The 25,504-nt window shown below is 40.0% G+C and overlaps 2 protein-coding genes across 8 annotated transcripts in view; both read right to left on the bottom strand.

Annotated features, from left to right (window-relative positions):
* CC2D2A (coiled-coil and C2 domain containing 2A) overlaps positions 1 to 19,541 on the bottom strand; it is a 68,534-nt gene extending 48,993 nt beyond the window's left edge. For 2 of the 4 annotated variants that reach the window (XM_075420559.1, XM_075420560.1), the window contains exons 1-10: positions 19,492 to 19,541; positions 17,995 to 18,055; positions 17,192 to 17,275; positions 16,858 to 16,948; positions 8,320 to 8,408; positions 7,705 to 7,806; positions 5,737 to 5,838; positions 4,547 to 4,723; positions 4,218 to 4,371; positions 699 to 835 (exon numbers count right to left, since the gene is read on the bottom strand). In XM_075420559.1, the coding sequence (XP_075276674.1) occupies positions 699 to 835; positions 4,218 to 4,371; positions 4,547 to 4,723; positions 5,737 to 5,838; positions 7,705 to 7,806; positions 8,320 to 8,408; positions 16,858 to 16,948; positions 17,192 to 17,275; positions 17,995 to 18,033 (975 nt within the window). In that variant the 5' untranslated portion in view covers positions 18,034 to 18,055; positions 19,492 to 19,541. Of the gene's footprint in view, positions 1 to 698; positions 836 to 4,217; positions 4,372 to 4,546; positions 4,724 to 5,736; positions 5,839 to 7,704; positions 7,807 to 8,319; positions 8,409 to 12,615; positions 12,770 to 13,200; positions 13,355 to 13,647; positions 13,757 to 16,857; positions 16,949 to 17,191; positions 17,276 to 17,994; positions 18,056 to 19,491 lie in introns of those variants that run through there. The other 2 variants (XM_075420562.1, XM_075420561.1) reach the window with 2 other exon arrangements.
* A 4,706-nt stretch (positions 19,542 to 24,247) lies between these two features.
* C1QTNF7 (C1q and TNF related 7) overlaps positions 24,248 to 25,504 on the bottom strand; it is a 52,565-nt gene continuing 51,308 nt past the window's right edge. For 2 of the 4 annotated variants that reach the window (XM_009934334.2, XM_075420564.1), the window contains exon 4: positions 24,248 to 25,263. In XM_009934334.2, coding sequence (XP_009932636.1) covers positions 24,632 to 25,263 — 632 coding nt within the window. In that variant the 3' untranslated portion in view covers positions 24,248 to 24,631. The remainder of the gene's footprint in view (positions 25,264 to 25,504) is intronic. The other 2 variants (XM_075420565.1, XM_075420566.1) reach the window with 2 other exon arrangements.

The raw sequence follows: 25,504 nt of genomic DNA, 5'->3' as shown, positions 1-25,504 counted from the left end.
ATAATAAGGTATAAGGGGCAACTGCTGTACAGTAGCTTAAATTTATACTAAACTATACACACCTTACTGTGTATAGGAGGATAACGTAGCAGGATAAAATATATCCAAACCACCTTCTCAGTTGCTCCATAAGCCATTTTTAAAAATCTAAAAGGATTCTAAAACCCCTCCAGATAATCTATGCCAATATTTAATTGCCATTACAGTCTGACCAGTAAATTTCTACAAGTCCACTACTTCATATTATCTTCACTAGACACAGAAATGTCATTCCATATTGCTTCCTTTTGTTATCATCTTCTAGTAAATAGTAACAACAGTGCCCAGCTCTTGTGTCTTTATACATACCACTAGCTCTCACAGCATTTTACAAAAAAAAAGTAAATTATAATTACCCCTATTGTAGTGGCAACTAAACTCTCACACAGACAAGTGAGGTGATTTGCTCCCCAGCTGGCTATAAGCAAAGCCAGGAAAAGACAGTAGTTTTCCAAGACCCAGTCTGATGCTGACTATTGGGACACACTAAAAACACACTCCTACAAAAATCCACATTTCCTAACATCTGATTCCACTAGACATTTTAAAAGTGAAAGTCCCATATTACCATGACCATCTACCTACTTAACTATAACAAAATAAAATACTGATAAATAAAGGGTTTTAAAAAGACAACTAAGAAGGCAGTGGTGACTTACTTGCTCCTGTCTGAGTATTCTGTTTTCTAAAATATTTTGGTTAGACTGTGATACAAAGGGCCTTTCTCCCGTGTAAAGACCCTCATCCTCAAGGTACCTAGGCTGCATGTTTCTAGGCATCTTCTCAGAAGTGGGCACTAATGAGAAATTAAATAGAAAAGCAAATAAAACATAACTGTAGTTCTAGTTTATTAATTCTGTAAGAGCCTACACCATTCTTAAAATGAATGGCACTGCATATTACACATGCTGTCAGAAATACTTTCCTAGCTAGGAAAAAAGAAATAAACATATAACCGAAACGGATCCTTTTCTTAATCAGGACAGATCCACAGTTTAAATCTACCTTAAAAGCATCACAAGTCTTCTAAACAGATAATTACACATTTCCTCAGCAATAAGTACTTTAAATAACTGTGGAGTTTGTTTTTAATGGCTGCTTGCACAACAGTGTAGAAACCCTTTAGCAGCAACGACTGACTAGACAAACATTTCCACGCCTTTCCCATAAAATGTGAAACTTTAACTAAGATTAATCTGAACTACTACTACTGGTTTGCTTAAGATACTCTTGCAAAATATACAGAGCATGCATAAAAAGTCACATTAGCCCAGTAACAGCAGGTGCAATTCTTTAAAGTCTGACTGCAGGATTATTTCACTAGTGCGTATGAGCTAAGTATTTTTCAAGAAGCAAACCTCAAAACAGGGAGAAATTATACTGAGGGTTACAATAAAAGTTCTCCCTGAAATCAGAACACAGTGGACCATACTGGAAGCAGTCAGAACTAAATTATGAGACACAAAAAAAACCAGAGGCACCCAACGTCAAACATTTTGACACTGAATTGCAAGCTGTGCCAATATCATTCTGGTACATAGAATCATAGAAAGTTTTGGGTCGGAAGGGACCCCTAGAGGTCATCTAGTCCAACCCCCCCACAGCGAGCAGGGACACCACTAACTAGATCAGGTTACTCAGAGCCCTGTCCAACCTGGTCTTGAATGTTTCCAGGGATGGGGCCTCCACTACCTCTCTGGGCAACCCGTTCCAGTGTTTCACAACCCTCATTGTAAAGAATTTCTTCCTTATATCTAGCCTAAACCTACCCTGTTTTAGTTTAAAACCATTACCGCTCCTCCTGTCACTGCTGTCTCTACTAAAAAGATTATCCCCATCTTTCCTATAGGCTCCCTTTAAGTACTGAAAGGCTGCAATCAGGTCTCCCCGCAGCCTTCTCTTCTCCAGGCTGAACAAGCCCAACTCTCTCAGCTTGTCCTCATAGGAGAGGTGCTCCAGCCCTCGGATCATTTTTGTAGACCTCCTTTGGACCCGCTCCAACAGTTCCATGTCCTTCTTGTGCTGAGGGCTCCAGAGCTGAACGCAGTACTCCAGGTGAGGTCTCACCAGAGCAGAATAGAGGGGCAGAATCATCTCTCTCGACCTTCTGGCCACGCTTCTCCTGATGCAGCCCAGGACACGGTTGGCCCTCTGGGCTGCCAGCGCACATTGCCGGCTCATGTCCAGCCTTTCGTCTATCAGTACCCCCAAAGTCCCTCTCAGCAGCGCTGCTCTCAATCCTTTCATCCCCCAGCCTGTATTGATAGCGGGGATTACTCCAACCCAGGTGTAGGACCTTGCACTTGGCCTTGTTGAATCTCATGAGGTTCACACAGGCCCACTTCTCCAGCTCGTCCAAGTCCCTCTGGATGGCATCCCGTCCTTCTGGTGTCTTGACCATACCACTCAGCTTGGTGTCATCTGCAAACTTGCAGAGGGTACACTCGATGTCGCTGTCCATGTCACTGATAAATATATTGAACAGCACCGGTCCCAGTACGGACCCCTGAGGGACTCCACTCGTCACTGGTCTCCATCCGGACATTGAGCCGTTGACCACTACGCTTTGGCTGCGACCATCCAACCAATTCCTTATCCACCGAATGGTCCACCCATCAAATCCATGGCTCTCCAATTTAGAGAGAAGGATGTTGTGGGGGACCGTGTCAAAGGCTTTACAAAAATCCAGATAGATCACATCCATTGGTTTTCCCTTGTCCACCCTTGTTGTTACACCATCATAGAAAGCCACTAGGTTGGTCAGGCAGGACTTGCCCTTGGTGAAGCCATGCTGGCTGTCTCAAATCACCTCCCTGGCCTCCATGTGCCTTAGCATATCTTCTAGGAGGATCTGTTCCATGATCTTCCCAGGCACAGAGGTGAGGCTGACAGGTCAGTAGTTCCCAGGGTCTTCCTTTCTACCCTTTTTGAAAAGGGGCACAATGTTTCCCTTTTTCCAGTCAATGGGAACTTCCCCTGACTGCCATGACTTTTCAAATATCATGGAGAGTGGCTTGGCAACTACATCAGCCAGTTCCCTCAGGACTCTGGGATGCATCTCATCAGGTCCCATGGACTTCTGTACATTTAGGTTCTGCAGGAGGTCCCGAACCTGGTCTTCACTTACAGCTGGAGGGATTTTACCCTCCTGGTCTCCTTCATGCCATTCATCGACTTGGGAGGGGTGAGGAGAGAGGTTGCCAGTGAAGACTGAGGCAAAGTAGTTGTTGACTACCTCAGCTTTCTCCTCATCTGCTGTTGCCAGTTCACCGGTCTCGCTCATGAGCGGGGGTACGCTTTCTCTGACCATCTTTTTCCGGCTGACATACCTGTAGAAGCCCTTCTTGTTATTTTTCACATCCCTTGCCAAGTTCAGCTCCAGCTGTGCCTTGGCCTTCCTGACCCCATCCCTACACAACTGGGCAGCTTCCCTATACTCTTCCCAGGAAGCCAGTCCCTGCTTCCACTGCCTGTGCAGTTCCCTCTTCTTCCTTAGTTTGACATGCCACTGAGAGACTTGTTTCTGTTTCTTCTACTTCAAATATTAAATAGCAAGTGATATTTTAAAGCAATTTTTTAGGACTTTGCAGTTCTATGGGAACAAGGCGAAAAGGTCAGAGACATGATCAGTGTTGACTAACTAGTTCCAATTCACAAAGTCAGATTTTGGGAAAAAGGCCCCTTGAATCACGGAAATCCTTATGTTATTTACATAACTCCTGAGGAACTTGCCACATGGAAAATATTGCAGATGTGGCCAAGTGAAGAAATAGCGTAAGCTATAATGTACAGTACATGAGCCACTCAAAGTATCTAAATGTGTGTACCCAATAACCTGTTACATATGTTAAATAATGCAACAGCTAAACCCAAGTGAAAGAGGGGCCAGCCATCTTGCTTTTACTATAGACAACACTAAGGTGATTATGCCAGAGCAACTTCTGTGCCCCAAGTTCACTTGCTAGCATACCAGCTGGTGACCTGCTGACGTGGGCATGTCCCTAGTTAATTCATTTTGTCGGACCTATTCAGACTTGACTGGATGATCAGTGCCAGAGAACCACAATTAAGTATCTCGCCACTGCCAGAGGCAATCTGATACAAGATTTTTCAGCAGATCAAAGGGTGCCATGCCATGCAAAATCCAGGAACAAAATCGATAAGCACAATCTTCATACCTGCTAGCATGCTGGGAGTGAAGAGAAATTCTTTTTCCTTTTTCAGTTGCTCAGAGTAGTTTTCACAATCAGGAGATTTCATTACTAGAAAATCTTCAGCTGTCTGCCCTATAATGAACAAATCATCATCTTTAACTAGGCGTACGTCTTCATCCTATAGTTTAAGTGCAAACGTTGCTGTTAGTTCACCTGTTTCTTAAAATGGAGATCATTAGAAAGTATACTTCCAGAATTTTTAAGGAAACACAAGTTTCAATTTTGTATTAGATGATTAACATTAATTCAAGAAGTCTGAATAAAAATATTAACATTTATTCTACAGCTCACACCGTTTCCTCCTCCTCTTGTTCATCCTCATGGGTTTCTACACATTCTTCTTCTGCCTCCTCTTCTTCATTTAATTCATTCCTTTTCCTGGCTCCGGCCTTTATACTCTCTGGTTCAGGGTCAAAATTGAAGGTAAAGAAATTGTATGCTTCTTCAGCAGAAGGAAAATCATTCTGGAACTAAGAAAAGAAGACAAATATACTTTAGTATGACATGTATAAGACATTTAGGGCAAGTAAAAATATCTCTCCATTAATAATAGCAGTAACAGCATGTACAAATTTTTGTCACAGGATAATAATTATTTTACTTCAAGGAGAACTCACCCATACGCTGAAGCTGACTGAAATTTTTAACTGACACATGAAACATTCTCCCTTGCTATACTACTACTTCATTAAATATTTCTTGCCATGTTTCATTAAAAAAAGTTACCTGGTTCAATTTTAACCAGCTTACTTTTTTAAATATAAACGACTTGCAATGAGAAATGCTAAAGCTTAAATTCTGTCCATAATGCAGATATCCAGCTGACCTCTATGAAGAAAAATTTCTAATTGCATTCCACCTCTGAAAGACCCAGGCCCCTTCAGTCATAAGATACATCCTCTAATAAAAGAATTAACAGTAGCATTTTGTGGCTAATACATATCAATATACTAATCTGTAAATTGCTTTAACTGCCAGTCGGGGGCATTGATAGAATCATAGAACAGTTTGGGCTGAAGGGACCTTAAAGATCATCTAGTTCCAACCCCACCAGACCAGGTTACTCAAAGCCCCATCCAACCTGGCCTTGAACATTGCCAGGGAGGGGGCATCCACAGCTTCTCTGGGCAGCCTGTGCCAGTGCCTCACCACCCTCATAGTAAAGAAAGGATTCAACAGAAAGCATTTTAACAGAAGAAAGATTTTTCCTCCAAGCTCCAGTGACTGTCTCCAGATGAATTAACTTGATTTTTATTTTTTTTTTTTTTAATCAAATGACCCAAAGCCATTCCTATATTTGATGAAGGTTCCCTTTTTATACTTCAGTTGTTGGCACTTACTGCTTGTGAATTTTTAAATTAAATAAAACACTCTCCACTGCTTAAGGCTGAATTCCGTCTGCTTCTTCAAACAGAATTCTGAAGTCACATAAAGTTTAAACAAAATTACTATCAATTATTGAAATGAAGGAATTGGTACTTACTGTTGACTTTTGCTTAAGCTTTGTTACAGAATCACGAAACTTTATTTTTGACGGTAAATGGGATCCATCCTCTTGCATCTCCCTAAACTGATCATTAGCAGACTGCATAAAAATATAGACGTAAGTTGTAACATTTATTTACTGATCCATAAAAAAAAAAGAAAAATAGCTCAATACAGAGACTAGCTATTGCATTTTCACACACAAAAAAACAAAACAAAGAAGAAACACAGTCGCTGTTGTAATAATTATACTGATTTTATATTTGTTTTAAATAGTACATCTATTTACTACTTAACTCCTTTCTCCTTTGGGTCAAGAAATAAGACTGCAGAGTATCAAGAAATGATTAATCGCATAAATGTTAGTTTACCTACTTCACTGCTGATGAGATCATTGTTTCTGCACTCCTGAACACAACCAACCACATGCTAATCTCCGCAAGGGGGAGAGACAGGGTAGCAATGCAAAATCTTCCCGTCTACAACTGAGATGCTGATAGACAGCACAAGCCAGGCAGCAGTGGCAAGGGTACTGCTGACAGACACTGCTGACCAGGGAAGGGAATCAAGGAGCTAAGGCCAACTTCTCATATAGCGCCTGCTGCAATCATGAAAAATTCTTTTGGCGTTATTCAAAAAAGCTTAGGTGCTTAAAATACAGACTTGACTATTTGTTTTGTTCTCTCTCAAATGATTACTGCTAGGCTACTCTGAAACTCCATGGACAATACTCCTCTACCTTTTCACGACAGAAGGTAGTATGATCATCTGTTTCCAGTTTTCTGAAGCCCTATCTGTCCCTACACATGCATCACTGTAAGCATCACTGGTTCTTAGGCTGCTTCAGCAAGTTCACTTCAGTGCTTCAAAGCAACTTTCATCAGGCACAACCAACAAACGCATCTAACATTCTATCTGGTTTTCCTCCATGTGGCCTGAGTTCTTAAAGGAAAACATTTCTCAAGTTTACATCTATTAAACCTAATCTTCAAAATAATAATAGCAAAAACAAAATCTCAAGCCCTGGCAATCTGATGGCCACTTGTTTAACAACACAGCAATACTTCATGTGTGTATAAAGTACAGGAAACCAAACCATCACGTGGAAGGTTTCAGATATACTTTATACAAAACTAGTAACCAACTTCAATAAGAGTATCACTTCCACATTTTCCCAATACAAACATATTAAAACAATGCCACTTAACTGTAGCAATGACATTCACTTTTTACAAGAAAACACTGCCAAAAACATTCCCACAACCTACATGAATAGGTAATTCTCCCACAGACAAGCGATTTAGCCAAGCTAATTCATATTGTTCAGAATTCCACATAAAAATGTTACTACTACATGCTGTTATTTCCTGGACACATACATTCTTTGGAACACATTTTCTACAGGCAAGCAATCTCTTTGTGAATTCTGAAGAATATCTGGGTGCAATTTCTGCACAGGCATAGCCTTTGTTATTTTTTTAATATAAAATTCCTTTTCTAACAAAGAACACGCATATACTCAAAACATCTTAATATGAAATAGTAACAAGGAAATACAATACAGTACAATGACATAAAGTTAATATCCAGCCTTTAGCAATTACACTCTGCAAGTTTATACACAGCTATGATACAGTAGCCCTTTCTGTTGCAGTAACTTTTAAATACTTCAAGGCATCTTAAGAAACAGAAGGCATGCACCTGGAAATGACAGAAGTTTCACATCATGTGAATCTATATATAATACTTCACTGAAAGCAAGTGGTTACTGTTAAATACATACATTAAAAGCAATAATGAGAAAGTTCCTTCCTGGTTGCTAATTCAGACAATACTACAATTTTGGTCCCATTAAAATAAATGAAATTGATCTTCAAGCATATGTGTAGTATTTGATTTGATTTATTTCATGTTTCACATTCACTTTTTCATTATCAGAACAGCAGAACCCAATGCACCTTCTTACCGCTTTATCCAGTCTGACTTCTGCTTTCCTTTCTCTGATGCTTTTTAAACGCCTTGGTCGTGGACTGGGGTCTTCTTGCAATAAATTAATTTCTGCTTTTGACTAAGCAAACAAACAAACAAAATGCTTAGCTATAACAGAAACAAAGTAAGACCAAAGCTACAATAATTCCCAGGCACTCAACAACTTATCCATGTTTGTGTTAGGGACAGAACCTTCTAGCTATATAATCAGCTTAAGTGATTTTACAGACCTAGGTGTTAATACCCTTTATTAAGCTGCACAGTAAATGTACAAGGAAATACATTGATTTCAGAACAGTGCAAGAAATTTTTGACAAAAATACAGAAGGATCTTGTAATGATTGTATCATCTGAATTATAAAACAATGATAACTTCTATATTATTACAAATGAAATATAAACTTCAGAAAAAATACAGCAGTAGAAACACACTAGAAAATAACTGTACTGAGGAGCCGAGTATTATTTTGGCATTAGAAATAAAAAAGCAGATATCCCAACTCGGATTCACATAGCACTAAGCAAGCAAAAAAAAGTGCGTGGTACTTATAAGACTAAAGTCATCCAAACAGGACTTCTCAAGGACTCTCACCCTTGCTGCTTTCAGTTTCTCTCTCATTCGCTCCCTAACAGAAAATTCTGCAAAGCCTGTCCTCGATGTAGAAGGAACCGGTGGCAAGTCTGAAACAAGAGAAAACACATGTAACATGTTCCAATTATTTTATGAAAGAAACTTAAAAATATGTAAAATAAAAGCATATATACCATACAGAGTTCCATGTTCCAACAGAAAGAATTTGCATGAGAAAATGTGAAGAAATCAAACATTTTCTGGAATTCAGACCTTTTAGACTATCACTTAAATGCCTTTAGCTGCAACGGATCTACCTTTCACTACACACTATGAACCAGCTTAAGTAAAGCGTACACACATGTATTTTCTATTAAAAATATGTAAAGAAGTATCTGGCATTTTATAAGCTGTTAGTCACAGCTGTCTAGATCTAATCTTGAATGGCGATGTGCTCTAACTCCTGATACAGGTGTGATCGGAACAGTAAAGAACTTAAGAGTTACTTCTTTTTTCAACTTAGAGCTACTTGTTTTTTGTAGTGGCAAAACATGAGTTTCTCCAACGGTGTTTTTTTGTTATAGCTCTAGTACAATCAAGAGAGTAAGATGCATTTTACCTTGTCCCATGTATGGCTGACAGCATCATGAAGTAACTTCCCACTCCACACACAAGCTACCCTCAGCTTTCCTTGTGCCACCCCTCTGGAATCAACAGATCACCTCCTCCAAGCTCAAGAGCAGTCTGTTCCCATACTCAGGAAGTCAAGCAAGACCTGCAGGAGACTACATGGATGAACTAACTTAACTCACACATAAAAGGAGAACTCACAAGAGATGTAAACAGGGACAGGTGACCTGGGAGGAATACTACAACACTGTCCAACCATACAAGGATGAGCTTAGGAAAGCCACAGCCTACCTGGACTTGAATCTGGCAAAGGGTGTGACAGCCAACAAGACGGGCTATTACAAGTGGCCAGCAGGTCAAGGGAGGTGATTCTGCCCCTTTACTCCGCTCTCGTGAGACCCTACCTGGAGTACTGCGTCCCGCTCTGGAGCCCCCAACATAAGAAGGACATGGATGTGTTGGAGCAGGTCCAGAGGAGGGCCACGAAGATGATCAAACGGCTGCAGTACCTCTCCTACGAGGACAGGCTGAGGGAATTGGGGCTGTTCAGCCTGGAGAAGAGAAGGCTCCGGGGTGACTTTATAGCAGCCTTCCAGTACCTGAAGGGGGCCTACAGAAAGGATGGAGAGGGACTTTTCACAAGGGTGTGTAGTCACAGGACAAGAGGGAACCGCTCTAAACTAAAAGAGGGAAGATTTAGATTAGATATTAGGAAGAAATTTTTTACCATGAGAGTGGTGAAACACTGGAATAGGCTGCCCAGAGAAGCTGTGGCTGCCCCCTCCCTGGTAGTGTTCAAGGCCAGGTTGGATGGGGCTCTGAGCAACCTGGTCTGGTGGAACCTGTCCCTGCTCATGGCAGGGGGGTTGGAACTAGACAATCTTGAAGGTCCCTTCCAACCCTTACCATTCTATGATTCTATAAGCATGTTAGCAGCAAAAGGAAGACTAGGGAAAATGGTTACCTGCTGCTGAATGGAGCAGGGGACCTGGTGATAAGGGGACATAGAAAAGACTCAGGTAATCAGTGCTTTCTTCATCTCTGTTTTTACTGCCATCAGGAACACCAGGCCCCAGAGATTAGCAGAAAAGCCTGGAGCAGCAAAAACTTAGCCTCAGTAGAGGAAGATCAAGTAAGGCCACATTTAAACAACCAGGCATATGCAAATCCATGGGTCCTAGTGGTCCCTCATGAGTGCTGAGGGAGCTGGTCAGCGTCACCTCAAGGGCACTCCCAATTATCTTTAAAAGATCGTGGTGATGATCAAGGGAGGCTCCTAAGGACTGGAAGCGAGCAAACGTGACTCCTCTTCAAGGAGAAGAATCTGGGGAGCTACAGGCTGGTCAGTGTCATCTTGATGCCCAAGAGGGTGATGGGTCAAACAATCCTGGAAACCATTGCCAACTATGTTAAACACAAGACCAAAACTGCGAGTCATCAGCATGGATTTATAAAGGGGAAAAACTTCTACTTGACCAATGAGACAACTTTTTATGATAATTGGGTTAGTGGATGAAAGGAAAGCAGTGAACATTGTTTATCACCATTTCCCTTACGTAAGTAGCAGAAACTGAAAATCGGCTCAGCTGTTGAACTCAAAGGGTTGTGATCAGTAGTGCTAAGACCAGCTGGAGGCCATCACTAGAGCTGTACCCCTGGGGCTGATCTGAGACAAAGAAAGAAATCCCACAACCCGTTCTCCAACCCCAAAAACTCATCAACACTCTACATTCTTTAGGATCAAGTATTCTCTGCTGATCCTGTAAAACATAAAAAACCGAGTTTTAAATCAGTGGCATATATTTAGGTTTTTTGATAGATAGTAAATACCAGGTTTGGACACTGACTTGGGTAATCATGTGATTGTGGAAAAGGAGAATTGCTGTTTTTTGCAATTGCTTTGAGTTGTTGCTCTGAAAAAGCCCAGGCTTTTCCTCTGTAATTATAACTGAATGAGAACACATCTTTGATAACCAAACTTATTGAGGCCTCCCTTTCCTTTGAAGGACTGATGGTGTTCCTCCCTCTTGTCTTCCACATATTGTATCCTCTTAAGATTATGATTTCTTCACGTAGATTCAGTAAATATTAGTATGGTGATCCTTCTACCCTACTGCATTCCCTGATACCTAAATAAGAAGAATTAATAATTACTCAGTTTCTTAAGAGAGAAGCTATGCTTCTGGGGTCAGAACTGCAAAGGCATGGATACGTACAACCCATCCTCTCATATAAACACAAATGAAAAACAGTTGAAATGTACCATGCATGTGAGATTGTATGTGTAAGCAAATGGCAACACTTCCAGCAGCCTTCTGTATTAAACACGATTATGGTTGTCTTCTGCGTGTTATTTTGAAAAGTTACCCATCTCCCTCTCTTGGGCTGCACTACCACCGTAAAAGAGTTAAGGTTATCCTCTTTATAAAAGTCTCCAGAACATTTATAGCTGAAAATATAGTTTTATATACCTAGCAGCTTAGAAAGTCATCACTTAAGTATTTTTCTTCATGACCTAATTCATTTCTTCATTAACAAAACTGATTCCAGCTACATAATTGTCTCCTCACCTGCACAGATCTCTTCACTCTCACTGGAGTTCACCTGGAAATTCTCAGGAGCTTACTGAAACTAACTGTGACCGCAATATGCAATATTTAACTTTTTAAAGAGAAATGCTTTACATCACTTCTTAAATATGGAATCCTCAGATCTTATTTTTTTCTCCCAGACTTCTGTAACCAGCTTTTATTTCCAGAAGCAGCTCCACATAGAACACATCGGCCCTTTTACTGGAACAACTGTAAGATGATTATCATGAGAAAACTGTAGCACTTTTCACACTTGTGCTTTGTGGTGCATGGCCTTTTCTTTTTCTTTAATTTTTAATCCGCAGACACATGACATTCTGGGTAAATAAATTTTTCTAGTTATCTTCACTTATAGCATTATATTACTTTTCAGTTCCTTGAGCCAAACAACAATTTGTTCTTTGCCCTTATGAAAGAACACTGTTTGCCAAGGTCTAAGTAAAGGGTGACCAGGTTTATATAAGGCACTAAATTCATGAAAAGGAGATAAACCAGCAAAGGTTAAGGGCTTATGAGTGGTAATGTCACACAACGTATATCACACTTTGGCTGATTCAGTATTATTCCAAGAGCTTTACTGGTGGCGGAAAATACTGAAAATATTGAATATAAAACTTGAACATTCAAAGGCTACCTACTATACCAAACTCAAAGTGCAATCTAATTTCTAGGATGACTTCAGTCCCCCGTCATTTAGAAGAGAAGAACACATTAAGATAAACCCCACTAATACTGATTCTACTCAGAAACATCAAACTACTTGGGAGAATCCTAATCTTTTCAAATTATACAATCTGCTGCCTGTATCTGTAAAAAGAAGCATTCATTGTATTTTGAAACTTTTCAAAGAAAGAACAAGGCACAAAATCAATATCACTATCATAAGACATGTAAGAGAAAAACAAGCATCCCATAACCACCTCCCCATTAGGAATACCACAGATAGAAATAAGCAAATGATCAGTAGAGACACTAAGAGATGACACACAGAAAAGCCTATTTGCATTTTGTCTTTTCTAACAAGAAACACAGTATGAATAAGAACAGGGTAAAAGTTAATGACAAAACAGAGAACAAGATCTAGGTAACTATTCACCAGATTGAGCTCATTAAAAAACATCACTGCAAGGTATCCGATATTGAACTGGCTGCAGCAAAACCAGAACCACCAGCGATTCAGAGAAGTGATGGACGACAGGCACGTTCCAAAACCCAGGGCAAGTGTCTATTTTAAGAAATGAGAAAGTGACCTGCAGAAGCATACACAAGTCAGTCTAACTTCAACTCTACAAAAAAGACTGTCTATTTGTAAATATTTAAAAGACAGTAACATAATAAGCAACAGAAGGCCCGGATTAGCCAAGATCAAGACCTATCAATCTTATTTAATGTTCTTCAACACATGTTCTACCCATTCTTGTGAATAATGGAAAAAGTACACATCTCGACTTTGGAGCTGCCTTACAGAAAGCATCTCTCAGTAGGAAATATTTTGATGAAATGACGGTGGGGACAAGGGGAAGAGAGTGCATGCAAGTCACTGGAAAACCACATTTAAAAAGATAAACAAGTAACAGTTAAGAAATTCAAACTCCATACTGAATGGCTATTTTCAGGGTCTGCCTCAATCTAATGCCTTTAAAACATTTATCAATGGTTTGAATAATGGAATAATGTCTACCTGTGTATAAAATACGCAAGCAAGAACTGTCAGAAGTTATATTTTCTCAAAGATTGTCTTTGAAGAGTTTTTAGAATGGAGGAAAAACGTCAACATCTTTTACAGCTTCAAGCCCACAAAAGGTTGTTGCACACAGAAAGGCTCTCTGTGCCTGCTGGAGATGGAAATGACGGATTTTAATTGCAACAAGGAAGGCGATTACACAGTGGAAAAGCTTTTTAACTTTTGGGGTATTGTACCATTTGGAATTGAGTCTCTTAAATAGTTATGGAATCTTCACTGGTGCAAGCTTTTAAGTTCAAAAAAACCCCAAAATTAAAAAAACAAACAAACAAAAAAAAAACAACACCCAAAACAACCCAAGCAACCAAAAACCCCCCACCAAAACCAGGTATTGAGACATAATTAGAGTTGTAATTACTTAGGGAAGAAGTTGGGCTAACTTACCTTTTAATTTCCCTTCTGTGACTTTTTTCTACCATTGTTAGCATGTAAAAACATACTCTATTTCATTGGAGCAAATGCTTCATTTCAGTTCCATTCTGATAAATGAAAACTAGAAAGCAACAGATTAGAATCTGCTTTCCATCTTCTGAAATACTTGACAATTGCTTGTAAACATTTCCAGACCAGCCAGGTTAAATTAGGCAGTATTAACATGGAAAATTACTTCAGAAACAATCTGCCACTACTTTAAGCACCTCTTAAAGCATCAGAACTGATGCTCTGTATGGAGAATTCTTTATGAATGAATCAGTTCCTTGCAACGACAGGGGAATTATCCTTTCTACACATAATGGAAAACAACTTAAGGCTTTAATAGTTGCAGTAAAATTAATTCAATGCTTCGATTATCGCGGGATCCTGTGGTTCCTTGAAAAAAAGACCACATAAAATATTTTTGTTACTTTATTTCTCAGTACGTCTATTTTTGTTCTGCTTATGTGAATGGGCTCTACAGCCAACTAATTTGTGCTTAACTTCAAAATATATTTTTGAAGTGAAAGAATAACACTGATATCCATGAGAGCATTACTTTGCAGGATCACCATTACAGGCCTGTATCAAAAAATTTCATACAACACTTTACACTGGAAGTGTCCTTATCCTACAACAGCTTCATCTTTCACTGTGGGCAGATCTAATAAGCTTTCTAGACAGTCAAACTGAAGTTAAGCCAAACTGAGAATCTGAAAATGTCATCTAATAAGTTTCTCCCTTGATTTCACCTGTAGTCAGAGAAGCCCAAACCCAGTAGGTCTCTGCGTGACTTCAAAGCTCTCCACACTGAGAGAGATCCTGAACCGCTGCAAGTACCTGGACACCAATCCCGTATCTGAACAGGATGCAGAAACCAGACTCCAGGGAAAGCAGACAGACAGGCATTTATGCTGTGACCAAGCATCAGTTACCTGAAAGAAAATAACTTCCAACACAGGTCCTAGAAACAATTTTGTATTTTTCATGGATACAATTTTGTATTTTTCATGGATACAATCACTGCATAAATGTAAGACACTCCAGAAACTGCAACCAAATAACTACACAAATTGAAAAAATCAGCCAATTAAGAAAAAGATTTTGTAACACTGCAGCTGTCCCAGCTTCACAAGGGAATAACTATCCGACATGGGCTTTTTACTTAAAGCAATTCTTTTGCAACTCTTACTTACTAGTCTGACTAGTGGACTGACCTATAGCCAAGTCTTGCAATTTAAGAAAGGTACATAGGCATCTGAGCACACATTTAATTATAGTAAAATAATAAATTTCTGCAAACCGACTGCATTAAAAAATAGTGGAGACGGAGCGCACACTTCAAAGACTAATAGGGACAGAGACTCTGATGAATATTAAGTGAAGAAATAGTTGATGGATATGTTTCGAGATAAGTTTGCCATAGTGGGCCTAGAATGAGAAAATAATCATATCATGCTAGCATAAGATAAACCAAGTATTTGAGGGACACCACTAACTGATCATTCCACAAACCTCATCTATGTTCCACATGTGTTAAAATACAGTTCCCTTCTCATAATAAGGGGGTGTGTGCGTATATACTGTTAACACCACAAACTTAGCATGAACAATGAACAAATACAGTGACAAACTAAAAAGGCCTAGGGATAGAAGCAATGTATTATCACAGGCACCAAAGCAAAACCAAAAGATGATAGCAGAGGAAATTGCCTATGTAAAATTTTTCAACGGCACCTGGAAAATAGGGAGGAGCTTTTTTTTTTTTTTTTAAATTGTTAGTTATCACTTGGCAAGACAACGATAAGCAGAAATTCATACACAGATCATCAGCCTAGTAAAGCCAGCAAGGAACTGAAAAGACATCTACTTTTACCTTATGACTGGGTAACACAATAGCAAATGTCAGTGTCAGCATATTCCAAAGCTTAATATATAAAAGACAGAAATTTAAAATATTTATAAATCTGTCAGACCAAATTCTGGAGGAAAAAAAAGAACTGAAGTAAGTTTTGGAAAGATGCATGAAGACTTCAGCTTAAGATACAGTCTTTCTCAAAATTTAAGATGTAAACAAAATAAATCAGGTGGATAAATTCTACTGCAATTAAGTAAAACCAATCATACATTTTATTGAGAATACCACACGCAGTACTTTCCACTCGATCATACAAAATCAGCAAAATTACAGGGATTTCAGAAGCAGCAACAAGTTATAGATCAAAATACTTAAGAAAACAAGACACTTATCACATAAGGGAACTAATGGCTAGTTTTCTTCTCAGAGTACTGCTGTGCTGTTCTGTTTATTCTTAGAAAATGAGCTTCTGTAAAAGAAAGCAACCATCACTAGAGGGTGTCTCTTGATTTCCCCATGCAAGCAATTCTGAACATTGTTTGAACTCCCTCTGTCAGCAGCTTAACACTTCCTAACACAACTTGGCACAGCAAGACTCAAAAAACATTCAAAATAAAAGTACACAGACCTTGAAAGAGCCAGAAACATCCCTAAATTGAAGATGCCTGTAACAAATACTGTATTTTGCTAAAATGAGTTTAAGGGAAATACATTTTATTTTGATAGACCTTGATACTAGTGAAAAACTAAGCATGCTTGTATTACACTGGATTTTGGTTTTATTGCCTTTTTAACACTCTGTTCTTAATTAGTTCTTTTATGCACCCTTTTTAGGTAAACCCATAAAACCACGCAGCAAGATTCACAACGTTCACGTTGTCCTAAGTATTTAACAGGAACATTGCAGAAATTCTGCTGAAGAAACTGAAGATTCGTTTTCTTGTACCGACAAACTCCATTCTTTCCAAGCCTGCCATTAGACACTCACTTCTCACAGCTCCCCACTACGTCACTCTCCTGTCCTCTCCTTTGGGAGTCAAAAGAGTATTTCACACACGGCAGTTAAAACAGCAAGCATAGACTCCTCAGGTGCAACGCACGCTGACCGCGCTCCTCCCTCACACGCGGAGCCCGCAGCAATCCCTCGCCCGGGAGCTGAAGGCCCTCCCGCGGGGGGAAGGCTTCACCCCAGCGCTCCAGCCAGCCCAAGCTGCCGCCCCGGCCCTGCGCCGAAGGGCTGCGGGAACCTCCACGGCCCCGGAGAGCGCGGCCCGCCCCCGCGGCCCGGCCCCGCCCCGCCCCGCCGCTGGAGAGTCACTCACCGCGCGGTGCCTGAGAGGTGGCGGCGGCCGCCATGCTGGCGCGGCTCCTCTCCTCTGCTCGCGGCTCAGGGGGACCGACGGCCTCCGGCAGCTGCAGCGGGGCAGAAGGGCCGCGGGACGGCGCGTGAGCGGGAGGAGCCGAGGCGGGGCAGCGGGCGGGCCCAGCGCCCGCCACCGCCGGGACCCCCGACCCTGAGGAGGCGGGAGCGAGCGCGCAGGCGCGTCGCCCAGCCGGCGCAGGGTGCGCATGCGCGGTAGCCTTAGCGGCCCGGCGGCGGACTGAGGGGAGCCACAGCGGCAGCCGCCGAGCCGGGGCGGGGCAGAGGGCGCTCACCGTTTTCTTTCTCCTGTGCCTGCGAGTGGTCAAGGTCTTCCTCAGCCTTTCCACCTGGCCAGGGTCCTCGTCCAGGAGCTCCTCCTTGGAGAGAGACGGAGAGCTGCGCCGCGGGGCAGAGGCTGGCCTTGTCCCCAGCCCCGCGGAGAGAAGCTCCGGCCTGTCGGCACACCCGGCTGAAGCGCTGTCTGTGGGTATCTGTGTTCCGCTGATGGCACTGGCAGGCTGCGGGCCGGGCACTGGCTGAAGTTAGCACATGCTGCTATTTGTTAGCAAGATTAAAGCCCACTGACAGCTCGAAAGCATCTTGCCTTATCTCTACAGTTTATCTCCTCGTACCACGAGGAGGGTTGTTCTGTGGTGTTTTTTTCCTGTTGTGACATTTTGTTGACATTGTGCCGGGCACGGCTTAAACGTGAGGAATTCAAAAGCATTTTTTACTGATGAGAAAACAGGGCAACTTTCTGGTTCCGCAGCCTACTCAAGACTCAATACATTTAACCAATAATTTGAAGATAATCAATTAAGTGTTGGATCAATTTGAAATAGAATAAAAAGAGAGATTAAAGGTGTCTGTTTCACATCATATGGTATCTATGGTTGCAGTGTATTTGCACAGAAATGAATAATTATGCAGACCTGCATTATCGAGAATGGTACTGACTGATGCAGGGTTGACAAGAGCTTACCAGACACTCGACTTACTTATTTCACTTTTCGCAGTTACATATATAAAAGATTCCTATTGCACTCAGTGAAAAACAGTTATACACCATTTTTGTCTGAGCTAACTGGACACTCACCTCCATGATTATCATCTGGGATTCTTCACCGCGGTTCATCTGGTCAGTGGCTGACACCTGGCTGTCACAAGCAACGCAGGAATTACTCAGGGGAGATAAGCTTTAATGTGTGAATAATGATCATGAGCTACATTCCATGTAACCTTGGCACCCTGAACACTCAAATGACATACCATTTAACATACAACCTTAGTACTTTAAAAACCCCTTATTTTTTAACAATGGAATGGTTAAAAACATCTATGTATCCATTTACTTAATTATTCCATATAATTAATTATAGTTACATAATTATATTTAATAATGTGGTCCTGTACACAGTGTATGAAGACTCTTGTTGTTTTTTTTTTTAATAAACAACCCAGTTACAGTCCATAGAGTCAGCTACAAGATTCAGATCACAGAGGCATGTTCAATCCCTTTTTTCCCCCACTTTCATCACTGGGTTTGGCAGACCTGACAGATGAAGTAACTCGCAATGGCATAATTTATTCTGGATTTCAAAATCCCCATGAAGCAACTCACGGGAGTAAAGCATGGGGCCTTTTCCCATACCTAGCTACATCTCCTCTAGCAGGAGGGCTAGCTGAGGCCTGCACAGGTCAGCATTTGTTTCCCCATTGCTTCTTTGTACTGGGTATGTACAGGCTCGTGCACACTCGCCTGAAAGAGTGCTTCCAGCCCAGGCTAGAATATGTAGAGTGATCATCTATGTCTTAGGTGATGCTTAATAAAAACGCAGAAGGAGCAGAGGAGGAGCAATGTGGTTATCTCCCGCCTGAGGCTTAGCCCTTACCAGCTACTACCCCCAAGGATTTTCAGGTTTCTAAATAAGTCTCAGCTGGCACAAGGAGCTGTACTTGCCCTAAGCAAGTAGTTCCCTTAGACAAATGGGACTATCTCCCGAACCACCTGTGCATTCGCCTCAGCACCAATTCCCTCAGTATGTCGCACCAGGGCTGAGGGTGACATACCCAAAAATGGCAACATTGCCTTGCTGCAGGCAAGGTTCATCAAACACCCTCTTCGTGGCACAAAAAATACAGCACTGCTAGAAGCAGCACCGTTTTTATTACTTGGGACATAAACCTTTTTCTATCAAGCTTTTCATCTCAAATTTAAACAGACTTTCGTAAAGGCACATGTAAATGGAGGATGCTGGCAACAGAGCCGAAGGGCCTTATGGCCCCTTTCTTTAACAATTTTCTAGCATTTATTGAAGTTACGTACTATAGCAGGCACTTTAAAATGTAATAAACGACTCAATGCTAGAACTATAAAGCTCTCCATTAGCTCAAAAACTGTTTCCAAAGAACTTAAAACTGACAACAGAAACACAGTGAAGTTTCTCTCACTCCTCTTTAAAAAACTAATTACAAAAAAAATACCTAAAAAATAATTTTGAGGATATTGGAATCTTAAATCTGTCTAATTCATTAAAGCATTCAGAATGCAGTGATATTGAAAGAGATCTAAAGGAAAATGTTTGTTTCCTACCTGGGTTTTGTTACACAGCAGCTTCAGAACACACACAGAAACCAAACACGACGCTCCCCCTAGCAACAGAGCCTCAGCTTTGCTTCTTAAAGAGCTAGAGTCCGATTCTCCTCCTCCTTAAGCCACTAAAACTGTCCCGGAAGACTTCTTTTTTATAAACAGTTTCTTTTACAGTGAAAGAGAAAATCATTAAGAAAGTATGGGGAGGATGATGCAATTGCAGCTCCTGGAGACAGCAAGGCATTTCAGTTATTGCAGTGACTTGGGGAAAAAAAAATCTGTGGTATATTTTTGCGGGACCAAGGATGGTTATTTCAGATTGAAATACAATAAAGATAGTCACTACTCCTGACTTCAAGCACCTAACATTGCTGAATTATCCAACTTAATTTCTGTGTACTACTTGTATAACTAGAAGAGAGGCACAGACTCTTCTTGGGATGTGTATGATTCAGAGCAGTGATTCCCAAATATCAATCGTTTGCAGAAGAGTCTGTCTCACTCTGTTGACTAAAGGGAGATGTTAAACCTCTAATTCATACTACATGCCAACATTCCAGCAAGTAAAAAAAAATTTTTTAGATTAATTTCACTCTGAAAAAAATCCCTGACATCAGTCACGTAGGGATAAATCCTTGAAGTGGACGGTTAGTAGCCAGTTGTTCTCCAACTGATGTCTCCCTTTTCCAAGGCATTAAAGCACCTGCGGCATTAACTGAAGCTGTATCAAGGGGACAATGATACATTATTCTGTACAGATAACCTTTACAAATCAGCATAAGCCTCAGCAAACTTCTTAGCCAAAACTTGTAAAATCGAATGAAAACAGAAGCAAAACTCCAAATCTTGCAGCCATGTAAAACATTTACAAAATAAGTGTATGTGTGGCTGTGTTCTTAGAATAGGAACATCAAATACTATGTGCAAGTCTACAGTGATCTTGGTTTCATGGACGTTACAAACTAGGGAGAACAAACTCTGCTTATCTTGATGATTTTAAACTGATGGCACCTTATTCCAACATGACAAAAATCACAAATAAATTTTCCTGAAAATTGTCACAGGTGAAGAAGAAATCCAAGTTTGTGTACCAGAACATCTGACAGAGTGTGAGTAAATGCAGGTGGTGCATGGAAGGGACATCAGCATCAGTGGTAGGCAAGTTTTCAGATGATTAAAGAGACTTGGTAGGGAATGAAATAAGCTCTTGCCAGCTTTATATATTTTTGCCTACCCCAAAAGTACATAAATGATATTAGGTAGATTTAAAAAGATTTGAAGATTGTAGATAATGTTCTCAGTACTGATACCATTAGTAACTATTTCATCTATATTGTCTGAGCATTGTAAAAAATTCTTTAGGACCTGTTGCTCCTGAAGAAATTGTATGAAAGTCTAAACCATATGGACATGAATACCAGTAGTGAGGAAGGTGAAGGTATTTGTTGAAGGTAACATACTCATATCAATTTGAAGATGGAGTTCAATGTTAATTAGTAATCTAGGTTAAAAATATTCAGCAATGGAACACGAGACTGACTTCTTCCTTGCTGTCGCTCTACCAGGTATAAAGAAAGTCTGAAAGAGTAAAAGATTCTGGGGGGCTATTTTGTTTCAAATAACTTTATTTTTACCTATGTATATTTACATACATATATCCCAAGTAAATATATTAATTTCTTATTTATGAATCTCAGGAACACTAATCTTCTTAACATTGAAGGTTTCCTGGTGGTCTCAGGTTTATATGAGTTCTTGCAGCCTCGATTAGGAAGCCCAAAAGTTGCTGCTGCAGCAAGGACACGCTTCCTCCTGCAAGTTTCTCCTGGTGGTAAGAATTTCTCTCTACTGACTATAGGCAAAGTCTAGATGACTCTCTTGATCTGGATGCCTAGTTTTACATAGCACTCTGGCATGTGTAAAATGCCATATATATTGTATAGAAATCTTTGATTAATTTCAAATTTAATCCCAAAGAGGTTTTGCTTTTTGTTATACTACAACATCTTGAAACAAAACCAGAGCTCCCCATCTACTGATGTAAATAGTGGCAAGACTTCAGCCCAAGATGTTTTCCATATAAATTCAAATATAGACAGATGAATACCCCTAAGGAATTGTCACGTCATCAAAGTTGATCTATTTTCAAGTAAAATAATAGCAATAGCAATGATTTACTTTAGGGTAAGGTCTTGAGATCCTGAATTATGTCAGGAAACCATGCTACCATGCTACTTGTATATATATGTTGCCCATACATGTAGTAAAAAGATTCTTCTTGCTAAAGCCTGTAGGAATAATTCAACAGAATTACTAATTTTTAACAGTTCATGCCAAAATATTAAACTGTTCAAGTAACTACAGAACCCAAGCGGGAAAACTTACAGAAGCTGAAATGAGTTTTCTTGGTTATACAAACATAAATCTAAAATTATTAAGCAAAGGGAAGCAATAATTCTTGGTTTACTTATTCCTATGACGTCATTTTCAACATAGGTGTGGTTAAAATACCACTTTTATATTTCATTCATTTTTACAAGATGTTACGTGGAAGCAGTTTGCTTTTAGTTAGAAGTGCATCCAGGAACATTTCACCATGAAGCCCTATTTTTTCTCTGTTCAGTTGAGAAAAATTAGTTTTGTTTGACAACTTCCAGGTTTATTATAACTACCAAATATGTTTCTGTAGAGTCTGGAGAAAACTGGTCTTACTCTTTTCTTAAGTTTGGCTTTATAGGAGATTTTCTAACTCTAAGAAAAATCAACTTGCTAGTCCTAACACAAACTTTCTATTGATTCAAATGTCGTAAACCTATTTCTATATTTTTTTAAATAAACATGAGATTAAACACTTTTATTTGTTGCTTTTGCTGCAAAATACATATTATGGGTCCAATCTTGCATCTGTTGAATGGAAGTCATGGGCCTGTTACAATTCTCTGTCTGTCCTGTGGATTCCAGTGCAGGCAGCACTGAGCAATGCCGACAGTCTTTGTGCCTTGTGTAGGCTCTGTTGGCTGTGAAGCACTGGCATCAATCATTGTTGTAAATGATGATTGGGCTGCATTTTGCACTTATATTTTGCTTAATTTGCAGATGTCTAAGTGATTGTACAGCACAGTGATAAACGGAATCTGTAAGTGTTCGCTTCCACATTTTTCAAAGGAAGCAGCCCTTGTATAACACTAATAAATCAGATGTCTAGTTAGAAAAACAATCCACTTCTGTCTTCTACCACACATCTCTCACTGTCAAATAAAATAAGGGTTGTAGAGGCATTGCCAGTTTGATTTGTGGACAGGACTTTGCACCTGTTCACTGCATAAAGCAGCAATCATGGACTCAAAGACAGGCGTGTTAATGCATGGGGAAATGAGGGCACAGGTACAGGGTGCATAGATTGATGTTCCATACACAACTGTAGTGCTCATTTTGCAATCTCAGAGGTATTTTTGTGTAATTTCATTTGGTTGTAATTTTCTTAATTAAACCCGGTACATAGGAAAAACCCAGAAATATCCCTCTGCCTTGGTCATAAATAAAGTGGGATCAGGAGTTATGGAACGCAGCCCACTAGCATTTGAAACTGTCTGAATAACTGTTAGAAACAGCAGATTTCTGTAAATCTGGGGTGAATAAGATAAGATTGTAAATTCTTGGAAAGAGCACCCAAATGAAGATTACCAGTCTTGACTTAAAGGTGTTGAATGCTGGAGAACTCAGGATGTTTCTAGGTATTTTTACAATGATTGATTACTGCCACGGGTAAAATGAGTTCCTCGTTTCCAGTGGGAATTCGTACAGTTTCTCACCGGTGGGTCTTGCTCTGCTCCTATCTGATGGAAGGAAGTGCCAGCTCCTACTAGAAATTTTATGTCCGGAAAGGTACTTGCAGACTGTGATCAAATCACCTCTTAACCTCATTAATAAAGAAAATAAATTGACCTTGTTGCATCTTTTGTGTAATCGCATGGGTAGAATTAAAAGCATTATTTTTTTAATTTTTGAGTAAGTTTTTGAAATGTTGACAGAAGTATCAACTTCATAAGTAATTATGCTTTACTCCCACTTGTAATTCCATTTATCATACATCTAAAGCGTAGTAATGACAGCCTACTCTGATGACTCATATTTAGCTGGTTATCAATGAGGTTCCGTGTACCTTTAACAAGTTCACTGATGTCCTGAATGCAGATTTTCATCTCGTGTGTGACCTACATCTATTTTATCACATTTGGCCATATTGGAATGTAAGAAAGTCTGCTTTAATGATGTGACTCAGTTTGGTCCATATAATTTATTCTCATTAGTGATTACTCTTCTATCATTTTTTTGGCATCCATAGTTTTCTTCAGCAAAAAGTTTATATTTTCTTCCACAATTCTCATAGAAATACTGTACAGCATTGAAAGAATGGCAAACCTACTTGGAATTATACTGAAAATACCCGCATTGAATACTGATTGTCTATCTCCAAGTTTTCAGATCTCCCAGTTTTTAATTATATTATTTGTTTAATACCTTTGTTCTGTTCTTTTATGACTGTCATTGGGCAGTCCTCAGCTTGTACAAATCTTCATGTATTTATTATTTAGTTAATTATGAATATCATTTGTTGGTGTAAATATCCGATGGGGCTGTCATTGTGACAGTCAGCTGCATCCCAAAGCAGACATTCGTATTTTATTCCTCTCCTTTTCTAAAATCAATGTTTTCTCTGTTTTTAATGTATTTCCTGTCTTAAAATGACCAAAGATGATATTGCCGTCAATTGTTCATTTTTGCTTTAATGTCATATACAAAATATCCATTCTACATTGCAACTTAATATATTTTATATAAAATCCAATGTACAGTATCGTAAATTTGTTTAAATAGTATTATAAACATAACTTTCAGAAGGAGTCAGTCCTGGAGTGGTGCAGTCTTTTGTTATTTACAGTTCCTTTTAGCATCCCTGCTGCTCAGTAAAAAATCCAGCTTGGAATCTAGAGAGATCCTTATGAACACAGATTTGATTCCTGACAAAGCAAAAATAAACTCCCAGATTATTTTTTTTTCCAACTTTGTTTCCCCGACATGGCTAGATAAAATCCTGTGCTGGGGTGTCCAGTTTGGATGTCATTTGACATCATCTGCTTCAGAGCTCATCTTCATCCGATAAAGCGTCGAGGTAATCTGTATCAACATATAAGAGAAATCCAGAAAACAAACTGTCGGCCCACGTGGGATCAGAAAAGAGACCGTTTTGGTCAGTGTAGAAGATCTCAAGCCATACTTCATCTTCTGGCTGAAGGTAGATCACTGTGGATCCAGAAGCTACATCGTGGTTGCCTGTGTTCGCATCGAATGTCTTTATCCGGTACTTCCCATTGTGAACCAGCCCAATCGCAAGATGCTTGTTTGCTAAGGTGATATCATAAGAAAAATAATAAATCCCTGGGATGGCACAAATAAACTTCCCTGTGGAAGGGTTGTAATGCTCCCCCTCATTGAAGAGGACTTTATTGAATACAATTGGTAATCTTTCCTCTGGGTAGCTGGTGGTGATGCCAACAGAAAAGGCAGATTTCAGAACTATCTTTCCACACTTACACAACCCTGGTGCACCTGGCTCTCCTCGGTCTCCTTTATCTCCTTTTGGTCCAGGTGGTCCAGCTGGACCTACTTCACCTTTGGCACCAGTCAATCCTCCAGGTCCTTTTTTACCAGACTGACCTTGGTCTCCTTTCTCTCCCACTGGTCCTGATGGCCCAGTCTTTCCTCTTAGACCTTCAAAAACATTTTAAGTTAGTTAATTGTTGCACATATCATCTCAATAAAGGATTGTGTGGGCTAATGGTTGTGCCTGAACAAACAAGAAAAACATGGTCAGAATTTCAAAATCCCCCCAAAATACTTTCAAAATCTGCTAGAAAGTTTGCAAAAGGAATGGAAGGTTGGAACAGAAGACCGGATCCACAGCCTGGGGGTCCTTTGTTTCTGTATTCCTACTTTTCTTCATACATCTTGA

This window comes from Opisthocomus hoazin, chromosome 5 (assembly GCF_030867145.1).
Source record: "Opisthocomus hoazin isolate bOpiHoa1 chromosome 5, bOpiHoa1.hap1, whole genome shotgun sequence".
In the NCBI taxonomy this organism is placed as follows: domain Eukaryota; kingdom Metazoa; phylum Chordata; class Aves; order Opisthocomiformes; family Opisthocomidae; genus Opisthocomus; species Opisthocomus hoazin.
The sequence above is the reverse complement of the archived record's forward strand: the minus strand, read 5'-3'. Positions and strand labels throughout refer to the sequence as shown.